Source organism: Antedon bifida, chromosome 9, assembly GCF_963402885.1.
Source record: "Antedon bifida chromosome 9, ecAntBifi1.1, whole genome shotgun sequence".
NCBI classification, from domain to species: Eukaryota; Metazoa; Echinodermata; class Crinoidea; order Comatulida; family Antedonidae; genus Antedon; species Antedon bifida.
In genome coordinates, this window is record NC_136234.1 from 16282182 (window position 1) to 16294971 (window position 12790).

At 31.8% G+C, this 12790-nt stretch overlaps 1 protein-coding gene and 1 non-coding gene across 2 annotated transcripts; one reads left to right on the forward strand and one right to left on the reverse strand.

Moving 5' to 3' along the window:
* Nucleotides 1-2684: 2684 nt before the first annotated feature.
* Trnas-gcu (transfer RNA serine (anticodon GCU)) lies at nucleotides 2685-2766 on the forward strand. Its single transcript has one exon. It is a non-coding gene; the product is annotated as a tRNA-Ser (tRNA).
* Nucleotides 2767-3072: 306 nt separating this feature from the next.
* On the reverse strand, nucleotides 3073-12357 carry LOC144852679 (betaine--homocysteine S-methyltransferase 1-like). Its single transcript, XM_078710621.1, has 9 exons — nucleotides 11897-12357; nucleotides 11463-11601; nucleotides 9763-9884; nucleotides 8246-8437; nucleotides 7131-7278; nucleotides 6525-6713; nucleotides 5287-5417; nucleotides 4535-4629; nucleotides 3073-3908 (listed from the first exon to the last, which is right to left on the reverse strand). The coding sequence occupies exons 1-9, from the start codon at nucleotides 12002-12004 to the stop codon at nucleotides 3815-3817; spliced, it is 1218 nt and encodes a 405-aa protein (XP_078566747.1). The 5' UTR covers nucleotides 12005-12357; the 3' UTR covers nucleotides 3073-3814.
* Between the last annotated feature and the right edge of the window lie 433 nt (nucleotides 12358-12790).

Here is a 12790-nt window from a genome sequence, read left to right on the forward strand (position 1 = left end):
TATGATGCTTGGCTGCCACTCCAAGGGTCCTGGGTTCAAGTCCCGTCACATGTCAGGATTTTTTCTAAGGACCAAATTACAACTCCACTCCCAAAGACTTGTAATAAGACTTTGTTTATGTAGAGCATCTTGTGTATATGTTTGTATTGTGAACCTCTGAGGGTCCCTAATGATCAGCAATTGCTGGATGGATCACCCTCATTAAATATAGTAAAAAAAAAAAAAAAAAGTTGATAAGCTATATATTTCTAATTTTTGCATTAATTCTAAGTTATTCTTAATAACTTTAAGCTCTTTCTACACTATCAAACTTTGTGAACACAAAATGTGATGTGCCCATGGACTTGATGTCATATCCCTACCGTATTTGAGTACATCAATACCATATTGGGCACATCACATTTTTTTGTCAAACTAGTTTGGTAGTGTAGACAGAGCTTTAGGCTCATTTGAAAAGTGGATAGTTTCAACTAATACAACATCTGTGTCTTTCATGTACATTCTCAGGCCATTCTATGTTATGAGTTTCACATCATGAGTGAGAATTTATTTGTCATGTTTTGTTGAAATTGTAATTTAAGATAGAAATTAAATATTATATGAAATGATAACAGCAGCCTATTTGTAACTTATTGACTCGTTTCAGACTGAACAAAGTAATTATTTCAACAGTATTAGGTTTCATTGGTAAAAATCAATGAATGTATCCGATTGGTTAATTCAAATGTAATAAACAAAACCCAAAAATTATGAGACTAGATTGTAATTTACTTTTAATGGTGGAGGGTGCTGTTTATGCAAAGTTTGTAGAATCTTGTGCTAGAGGGCAGTGTTGAAGTTATATATGAATGTGTAATTAATACAGTATACCCTATGTTAATAATTGTTGGGAGTGACTAAAGAGTGCTGAACAGAAATTGATAAGTTTGTTAAAGTTAAAATGAGACATTCCAATTTCTCTGAGAGCCTCCTGAATTTTCATCGAATCTCCCGAATATTCCCGAACAAAATCTCCTGAAATTTTAATGTTTTAATAATTAAAAACATTTTCAAACCCACGTTTACAGACTGAGTTCTGTTTTTTAGAAAGTTAATTCCATATTTATCACATAATTACATCAGATTAGTTGCTAGAATGCTTGATGATAAATCATAATGCCAATTGCGTTCGAAACATTTCAAATTCATTGAAATGCATAAAATTGGTTAAAAATGTGTTAATAGGTTGGAACATAAATGCAATTTCAAGAAAACAATCCCCTACTAATACTAACCGGTGACTGCCTTTAGTAAAGTGATTTATTTATTTATCTGGAGCAACCCCACCAACCAGAATAAATGGTTCCCATCCCATCTCTGTGTCACTGGGTGTAGATGATATTATCGGATTGCATGTAGATGATAATGCCAGATTCCATCGACCAGGATTCCCTCCATCGACATCACTAGTTGTATAGATGATAGTGGCAAATTCCATATGATGTAGATGATGACAATGCCAGATTCTATCGACATCACTGATTGAAATGATGGTGGCAGATTCCATTTCTTGTGGTGTTTTGGTAGATTCCATTTTCTTGTAAGGTTTTGTTGAGCAGAAAGAAATAAACTGAAAGATAAAAAAATACAATTAGAGATACCTACTAGCCTAGACTTTTAAAAGGGTAGATTCACACCTAGCTTCAATTTCAGAAAACGGTAAGACAGCACTATACAAATAATTGAAAGAGGCTCATTAAATGAATTGGGTATGAATGCAACTACAAGTAATATCGTAAATTAAAATTTGTAAATAAAAAAATCCTAGCTAGGCTATTTTTAGTCCCAGAGTAGGCCTCTAGTCTTTCAATTACTAATTAGTCACACAGTGTGCTTTGCTTGTTACAATTTTATTTTACTTTACCTATTAAGCCTAGGCCTAGTATTAGGCCTACCTACCAGCAGTAGTTAGTACTGTAGGGTGTAGGAGGTTAGCTACTGGCCTACTAACTAGGACTAACTAGGCTAGTAGTAGTAGCAAGGAAGAAACATTTCCCTAGTTAGGCTAAGTTAGGTGGTAGGCCTAGTAGTACTAGCGGGACGTACTAGCCTACCTAGCTAGCTAGACCTAGGCTTACTCTTTCTATTTTCATGCATTTTAGAGAGGTCAAAACTGACTAGGCCTAGCTGTGCCTAACTTTTTTAGCTAGTAGGGGCCTAGGCCTACCAACCTACTAGCGTAGGCCCTACTCTAGGCCTCTAGGCTAGTAGTAGTATTGTCCGTAGTCCAGCCTCCGTACCGTGATTATGAGATTTATGCATTTACTATTTTTATATACTGTAGGCTAGGGCGCAGTCTTGGACCGCAGTCTTTACATAACATAATTTAAACGTATAAAATTATTCTTTGCTAGGCTACAGAGTAGTCGCGTCGATCGTCGTGGTCGATCGTCTGCTTCGTGGTGTCACATGTGCGTTTGTTTGTTTACATTTTTTAACTATCGTGAAATAAAGCGCCCTCTAGCATTACAAAAATGAAGATTTTAACGTCGTAAACACTATCATATTTCTCATTTTATATAGGTTAATGATTAAAATATATAAATAAATATCATATAAGTGCCTAAATACTACAAAATAAATGTTATTGTACTTTTAAAAACTAAAATAATTGTATCTTATCTTTGTCAGCTTATACGCAACAAGACGAGGTGGCCGAGTGGTTAAGGCGATGGACTGCTAATCCATTGTGCTCTGCACGCGTGGGTTCGAATCCCATCCTCGTCGCCATTTTTTAAATGTTTTTTATCGCTTTGATTTTTTTTTACTAATATAAAATATATTAACAATATACTTTTGCTTTGTGTTATCACTGTTATCATTATTTCCCATTGTTTTAATTTTTTATTTTTAGTCAAATTCAACAGCGGGAAATCCATCAATAACGGTATTAAAAACCAATAATTATAAATATGATTTCAAAATTATTTCAGAAAAGTAAACTTTGAGGTTTCATTTCTTTTTGTTGTGAGATTACAATTCATTTTCAGCTCCATTTTATATTTAAAAAGAAAGAAAGAACAACATCAATAATTCATTTCATGATAAATTTTATTTATTCTTCTATATTATTCAAAAAATGGATTGTAATTATACAGTAAAAATAAAATAATTAAAATTAGTATATATATATATTTCAATTGATCACATTATATTTGATTGTTAAAAAAAGTTCAGTTTCTTTAAATATATTTGTTATCATTTTAAGTTTTATTTCTCAGGGTGTTCAAAGACTTGCAAGTAGGTTAGTGTACACATACCTGTATTGTACTTCGAGATTCAAGATTGAAGATTCAAGAAATTTTATTTGTCCATAAAAATGGAAATTCACTTTGCTTGGTAGATTAAAACAACAATATTGCAACAATTTAAAACGTGCAGTATATAACAGATTAAAAATACAAGATAAAAAGTTAAAAATACTGTTAAAAATGTAAAACTATTTAAAAATTGCATTATCGTCTTACATTAGAATTAAAAATACTTATTATAAGTGGAGTACAACATTTTGTTTTACATATTTTAGTGGAATAAATAGAAAATAAAACCATTCAATAAACATATTCTTCCTAAAATATACCATTAAAATGTAATTAATCAGGTGTTTTTTTTTTTTAAAGAAGGGTTAGGAAGGGTTTCGAAAAATGGCCAAAGCTACTTTTGCTAAAAATAACATTTTGACATACATATTAGCATTTGACATTTAGTTCATCTTGCATGCATATTGCATGATGTTTGGTAAGTTTACAAATTAAATTTGGTTATAGTAAAATCCTCATTTTTTAGGAACCGGGTCGATTGTAGATAACAGTACACTCTCATTCCTACCAGTTCCTGGTTTCATGTCAGACCAATACTTTCTATTTCCTCTGCAATAAACAAATAAAAATAACATAATCAATAATTATTGATGAACGTTAAATATATATATTTTATAAGACCAGTTAAGATCGGATAATATGGTTTAAATAGAAATTGTAGCTTTGTTTTCTCTATTTGTTTAGCTTATGTATATATTTTTTTTCTTTTCATACTTGTATTTAATGTTATATTGTTGAGTGGGTCAAACTTTCTGACTTATATGACCCTCATGATTACTTCATTGTATTTTTTATCCTGTATGTATGTTATTATATTGTGGAAATAAATTTAATTGAAATTGAAATTGAGGGGGGTGTCTCGAACAAGCTACAGAAGCTCAGTGTACAGGCTATATAACAAAATGTAAGCGTTAGATAATAAACAAATTGTGATGAAATCATATCAAACCAGGGTAAGCCTAATTGGTTGTTCAATGTTGATGGTTAATATTAATTAATGCTATTTTTTATCTAGCTCTTGAATTATATCTGATACAAGAAAAGTTTTATTATTTACAGGATATAGTCATTATATGGATGAGTCTTTCAACCCATCAAATACAGAGGATGGGGGTGTCCCGAAACAAGCTACAAAAGCCCAGCAAACAGGCCTGAAGTATCAAGCAATTCCGTACCTTACTCGCTGTTCTTCAAACATACTATCCTTAAGAGATTCAAAGCCTGAAGACATGTCTTGACCAGGAGGACGGCATCCTCTTTCTACCGCTAGCTGAAAATTAATTTAAAAAACAAAAATTAAGATTTCTACACAGTAAAACACTTATTACAAAGTTAATAAAGTATGGCTGTGAATGTTTTAACGTTCAGCGGATATTGTGCTACAACTATTCCCCAGAAGACAGTTGTTGCATAAAGCTCTGTCTACACTATCAAACTTTATGTGTCCAAAAAAATGTGATGTGCCCATATGTGGACATGATGATGTCATATCACTACTATATTTGGGCATATCACTACCATATTTGGGCCCATCATACTTTTTTGTCACATAAAGTTTGATAGTGTAGACAGAGCTTTGCAACCAAAACATCAATACATTCTCAACTGATGATGTACTGTAGTGTACCTTAAACCTTACTGAATACTGAATACTGAAATGCTTTATTTGTCCATCATCATCATAAAATAACAACAGAAATTCTTCTTGAAGATTGACAATTATTAGTAAAATAATAAATAGATATACAATAAAATATATTATGTACACACACATAATTGCACAAAAAAATATAAGTTATGAAACACGTGTAAAAATGACAAGGTATTAAAATTGAAAAGGATTCAGGAGATTAAAATAGTTTTTTTACTGTACTGTTTATTCAGCATGCAAACTTTTAAACAATATTGTTATATTATAGATACTTACTTCTTCTGCCAATGCTCTGATATGATATGGTTCAAATCCACAGCAACCACCGATGTAATTTACGCCAAGATTATAAGCGTCACGTGCAAACTTGTGAACATCCATACGATTTAACAAACGTGTTTCCATTGCTAAAAATATAAAATATGAATAATAATATTTTTTAATTATTGACAATATTTTTACCTATAGGTTTTTTCTGTACTATTCAATTAATTTAGGTGTGGTTTTGAGTGGACTTCATACCATCTAATGAAAAGGTAAAATATAAATGGCACACATACAAAAACACTCTCACCAATGCAAAAGATAGGACATTGGGTTAATTCAGCACTTACACAATTAAATTTTAACGGCCTTCATTTATTTGAAAGATCCTGGATCTGCTACTGGCCATATTCACCATTCACACTTAGACTAAGGGAAACACTTACTGTATCCTTAAAATAAATAAAAATCTCCTATCTAAATGAATACGATTTAAGGGAAATACTTAAATATTTAAGGGAAATATCTCACTTAAGTGTGATTGGTGAATATGGCCACTGATTTCAAACAAAACCAGGCTTGAAATATCCACATTTAAGTACATATTATCCCACCCATAATCGAAAAATATATGGAATTAAAATTACACAAGGTCAAGTACATATTACGTATATCAATTTATAATAATATCAATGAAATTGAAATCAATTGATAATCTAAGTATATACATTCTATTGATAAGTTTATATATTATCAACATGAACACAAGTGGTTTGAATGGAGGTTGTAGATACAGTACCCTATAAAGATATGTAGATAAACTTCTCACCCTAACCACTATGGACCTATTTCTGTTGTTGAGGAACTGGTTCAATACTGTGTGAATTAATTACCTAAACTTTGGCAGCAGAAAAAGTTTTTGAGGAAATAATCATTAAAACACCCATTTATTGTGTAATTTAAAGTTGTAGCTATGCAAAATAATGGTTGATTGATCTGACTAAGTATAAACATATTTTTAACAAAATGGAACACACATTGAAATGTGTACTGGTTTTTGAGCACTTTGTGGATATGTGCGCTTTATAAATCTTGTTATCTTATCTTATCTTTATATAAAATTTGAATTCTTACTAAAATAAAACTTATTTTTAAACTATTCAGCAGAAATTATGACCATCCTTTTAACTCGATCAAGTTTTTAAATTGTTTTATATGTTTATATTGTATGTATCTGTCATCTTACTTACCAAAGGGAAATTCAGGCAATGCAATATAGCCACGGGTATCTTTTTCAATTTCCTGCGTATGGTAGCCTACAGGCTGTGCCATTAGAAACACTTTGAGGTCATTTTTATCCAAAGTATCCTTCATCATCTTAAGAGTTTTCAATGCGATAGCTGGATCATACATGCAGTTAGTTCCTATAATGTCAGCACCTGATTGCATACAAAATAAAATTGCATAAAATACAAAGAAACCCCTTAACGTATAAAAAAAATAGTAGGGTATCTGTTATGCTTGGTTCACATTAGAGATGCAACACACCGACACAAGAACGTTAACCAATGACAAGTGACAGTTTGAATAATCCATCACTTGTGATTGGTCAAATCACTTATGTTTTGCACTTCTGTCCTTATGTGGGAACCAAGCATTAAAACAATGGTATGTTAACTTTTTGTGATTTCTTAATAATAATATGGATTTAAATAGCGCACATACCATTCAAGAGTACTCAAGGTGCGTTAAAAAAAATATAATAATTATATTGATGAGATTAAAGGGCATTTAGAAAGTTTTTCTATATTTATTTAAAAAACATCTTGGGACTGAAAATACTGCAATTAAAATACCTGCTTTAGCCATCCTCAAAGTACACTCTTCAACAGATACTCCATCTAGATCTCCACATATACCAATTCGCATTGTAGTAGCAATAGGCATACCAGCACCTTTCATTACCTCTATAGCCCATTCCATTTCTACAATGTGGCCAAAGAACTATAAACAAAAACGATTAATGATTTATTATTTGATTATAATAAAAAAGATTCAATTATTAAACTTAAATTTTAAATGGTTGTTCGTATACCAACATTCTGATTTGATGCTTTTAGAGACCATATGTCAAAATCATACAACTGTAGTTACTGCAGTAACTGCAGTATGATTTTGACAAATGGTTTACTCTTGAACCTGTTTATGTAATCATTTAGCAATTTTTGTTTGGCTAATCATACACATTGTTTATTACAGCAGTAACTGTCTCATTTTAAACTGCTACATTGAAAGAACTAAATCATACATTATCACAGTGAAAAAATGCAGTTACTGCAGTAACTGCAGTAGAATAATGTTGACATGATCCCTTAGGATCTGTAAGACAACATTTTATATGGCATTTTTCACCATATTATGCTGCAATAGGTTTCAGTATATCTTCCTATACAAAGGCCAATAGCAAAGGTCTTTATCAAAATGTAGTGTTAACATTGAGTAAACAAAGCTTATTTTAAGTAAACATGGACAGAAGGCACTGGAGGCACTTTTGTGTTTTAAACAAGTTAAAAATATTAACTATGTTCATGAATGCTGGAACATATGGCTAGTCATAATGACTTTGCAATTCTAATAAACATCTTGACAAGACATATCAGCAAATAAATGTGTTCAAATATGCACAATGACAATGAAATTATATGTGAGTCATTACAAATTTCATAAATTTTAAATTTTCTTTTTCAATTTAAACAAAAATATATGAAAAATGTATACTGAAAGAATATTACTATTGGACAAGAGTCTATTTTGTGCCTGCTTACCTGGATAAATGGACAATATAGCCCTCTCTATCCGAAGAGAGGATACAATTACGAAAAGAAATGTTGGTTTGTGTTTTAATGTGTCAGATAAAACATACAATACACATTCTTTTTCTGGGGTATTTTTCCTCATTTTAAAAACTCACTTCTGCTAGCAGAAAATCAACTTTTTTCTTCTTGTAAACCTCTATTTGTTTACGGAACTCTCCTTGCACAAACTCTTTTCCTTTGCCTTCAGTATAAGCCGGTGTTGGTGAAAGACCTCCACATACTAAGATACCACTGTCACCAGCGACCTCAAATGCTATATTACAGGCCGATTCATTCACCTCTTCACTCTAGAAATACAATAAATTCACATTTTACAAACAAAGTTTGTAATTCACAGAATTTAATTACGTTTTCTAAAATAAATATTATAAATTGCTTTTTAAAACAGTGCCGTAGCCACCAGTACGGTTGGTAAGGTTTCAACTTGACCACTTTTTCGCAGAGGCCTTTGACAACCCAGTGGCTTCAACAGAAACCACACCACTTTATTTATTTATTTCATCACTGTAAAAATGTATTGAACTTTTATATCAAAAGTTTTATCCTGTATGTTTCAATGCCTACAGATAATATCAATAAAACTTGGGTGCAGGATTCTTATCCTTCTTTCAGAGGATTAAAATCTATTTTAAAAACTTTTATTTCCAAAGCACTTTGAAATTTTCAAAATTTGTATTGCCATGCCAATATGAAAGTAATCTATTGAAATAAATAATCGGTTCCCGTACTATTTCAGAACAGGACAAAAACCCTAAAGAATCTGCATTGTCTAACTTTTTATTGCCAGTGACTGCTTTGTTCCTGTAATGGTAAATTTCCTGTTAACCTTTGTGACCTCCTCCATACTGGGGGCCCCTGGGAAAGTTGAAAGATACACATGAACGGGCAGGCTATTAAGCGGGAATGGAGCAGATAAATTCTTTCTCAATTTATACATTTGTCCCATCCTTTCACCAATTAACAATATTAAATCTCTTTGGCATTGTACTCTTGTTTGAAATCAATGGTAATAGAAGACTAAAGGCAATTTTCAAACAATTAACTCGGCGAACAGATAAAAACAAATTATATGGCCATTCAGTCTTATAATAGCAACCACCTTTTCACACAAACTATACAGTACTAACTAAAATTTATCATAAATTGTGTTTCTTGTTACACAGTACTTTTTGAACTGATACTTTCAATTTGAATATAGTAAGGAAAAACAATGCTGTCCTCCTCTGTGAAAAAAATTGTTTTTTTACACAAAGAATTGAATCTTTATCTTTATATTTCCATGAGTTGAAGAGACTGTTCTATTCAACAAGGCATAATCAATGAGACAAGGAATATAGAACATTCATTATTTGTTTTATAACTCATTAAACTAATCTGCTGCTTTCAATAATCAATGTTACAAGTCAGACAAGAGACTTATAGGCCATTCATAAAGATAACATTTTGATTTTGGTCGCAGAGTAGAACAACAGCCCATAGTCGACACGCACTACAGGTCACCAGCGTCAATATTTTGTACAAAAAGCTACTGTGTAATAGAATCATTAAATATAAAATTTACAGTGCAATAGAGCAAATACTGAACAGCACATGATGTATCAGGTGTACCTACACTGTAAGTGACTTTTTTGCCTTTTCCTGTTGTAAAAGAGAGTTTGTCATCGGTTCCATAAAATGAGAATGCTTGTATGATATCTGAACCAGCACGTATATAATCCTTATGCAGTTGTTTTACTGAAATATACAATACAGAGAGTTACTGTAGCTCTAGTAATAAAAAAAAACATGATACACAAAGTAGTACAGTAGTAATTATGAAAAAATGATGAATTTGTATCCATAATTTAAGATTATTTCACTTCACTAGCTCTGTCTACACTGAAAGTATAGGTGACAAAACATGTGCCCATTATGGACATGATGAAGTCATATCACTACCATATTTGGGCATATCACTACCATATTTGGGCACATCACACTTTTTTTGTCAAATTAGGTTGATAGTGTAGACAGAGCTTTAGGTTCTTTCTTCAGACTCTGTCTTTACCCATAGTTGAAGTCCACACGTTGCAGGGCTTCCCTTGAAGAACCCACTTTTTTCTTAGCACCAATATCTTTGATATAATGGATTGATGATATTCATCAAAATCTGAGACAGTCAGAGTCAATCAGAATTTTGGTTTTTCAAATTTGGTTGATTTGACTCAGAAATGATTTAATGTGAAACACTATTAAAATTTGTAGGCAATGTGTCCCTTACTTCCACCCCTTTCTTTTTCAAACTCCTGGATCTGACACTGTAACACTCCCATTTTGTAAAATATTGTATTCCTAGTCTTAAGCAATTCAATCGTATGGTGCATAAGGGAGACTTGAAAATATCAGATAACCAGCCAAATTGATTTTGACTTAAAAGGCCAAACAGACATTGCACTCCGGAAGTGACAAATGTTGTTGCATTTATATTTAATTTATGTTCTATTTCTTGGCCTTTTCTTTCTGGGATTTCACCCCTTCTTAATTTATGCATAAAACTTTTTTTTTTTAATTTGTTGTTATAATTGAGAAAGACAAATATGTTAATTGTAATTGGATGTTCTAGTGGTGAGAGGGAGGAGGGGGGCAGCTAAACATTGTAAAATGAAGTTTGTTTTTTTTTTTTTTTTTTTCTTTTGTATTGTTGCTTTTATATATGATTTGTAAATATTATACACCTGTGATATCAACTATAGGTCTTCAGTACCTGATGTTGAAACACAATGGTTTGTAATGTAAACTCTTTACTATATATTTTATGTTTATTTTTATATACCTTTTTAAATTATCAACTCAAACCTATGATACTGTAGGACAATTTAATACAGTACCTGTATTACCATGTTGATAATGATTTTTCTTTTATATTTTTGCAAATAGTTTAAGAACCTGTATCCGTCATATTATGTATTGTTTTGATGTATTATGTTAATTTGGATGCACCACTTCTGTGTGTGCCACCGATGCAAAGGTGTCATTTCCTAATAAATTATTATTATTATTATTATGAAGTACAATTACCACTACAACTACTTAGCTTAGTGTGTTTAATTTTCACAATTAGAGTTGGCGGGCAGGCTTGCAAAAGTCTTTATAAATTACCTCTCGTGTTCATCACCACCACACCACCTCCCACTCATAGTGGTGCTACTGTAATTTTGTACCTAACATTCATGCTGGGCCATCCGCAGCACAGCTAGTGAATGTTTTTAAATTGGGTGGGTTAGGTACTAAGCGTCCCTAATAATAGTTAAGTGAATACAAAATCTGAGTTACCGGCTTCTGGATATACAACAGATGCCTCTGGGGTCCAGGTACCAGCTAATACATATCCCCTCTTTTCCAGAGTGACAACATAGCTACCATCTCCTATCACTGGTTTCTCTGCTAACAACTCAAGTATTCCTTTCTTTTGCTAAAAAAAATAGAAAGTTGTACAGATAAAAATGCTGTATAAATAATAATAATCATTATAGTATAAATAATAATAATCATTATAGTAATGAATTATTCATTGTGCATCTTTTAAGGTGAAATTCAAATTTGCTTAAAACCAAAAACTCCTTAGACTTAGATACACTATTATTAGTTAGTAGTACAGTTACTAGTAGCTAGCTAGGCTTAGTATGTTGGCTACTAGTACTACACACCACTTTGCAGAAGTAGAAGTTGCTGATGTTGTTTTTAGTTTTTGCAAATAAAAATCATACCTTTTCTCTCTGAGAACTTGTCGAAAAGCTGCACACCGAAAATCGAGTAATATTTTTAGACCTAGCTAGGGCCAAAGTTGATCGGAATACAGATCCTAAATACCTCATTTTGACAAATTTATTGTGTTACTCTTATGTTTCAAATCACAACCAGTACAACATAGAAATCAGTCAAGCGTAAAATAAGCACTTGCTCTGAACTTTACTGAACCATGGCTGACCTGGGAGGCGAGTACCAATCAAGAGCATGGTATGTTGATTTGTTATTACTGTATATCATATTATATTGATCATTGTGATAAAAATTAACGTAAATCTGCTTTATACAATGAAATACTGATTTTAATACTGAATTTAATTAGTTCCGCAAAATATTCAAAAGAAATATTTTAAAAAAAACTCCATTAATTTGAAAGTTTTAAACGCAAATCTCAATCAAATCCGAAGTAGTTAATTAATTTAACCCATCTTCGGTACAAATCGGACTGTTTAATCTGCTGGTGATTGTTCTAATTTTTAAAAAACATATAACGTTATAAATACACGTCACCTCATGAAATTATAAGTGTTACGTAATAATTGTGTTTTTGCACACCACCCTTTTAGATTGCAAATGCTTCTTTTTTTCTTTGATTCCGTGGGTCAGGAAAGACCAAGTTACGTGACCTAAATTTCCAAAACCCACTGCAGGTAGCTTACTGTTCTTCAACTAATCGAGACTAAATATTAATACAAAGTCTAAAACTGGGCAATATATTATCACCATGCAAATAAAGACGGTGAAAATAAAACAATATTTTTTTTACCTGAGACATCTTTGTGTTGAAGCTACCAGGTCATTCACACACGTCACTGCACTAGTGACTTTTAGAACTGGGAGACGTACACTACTAT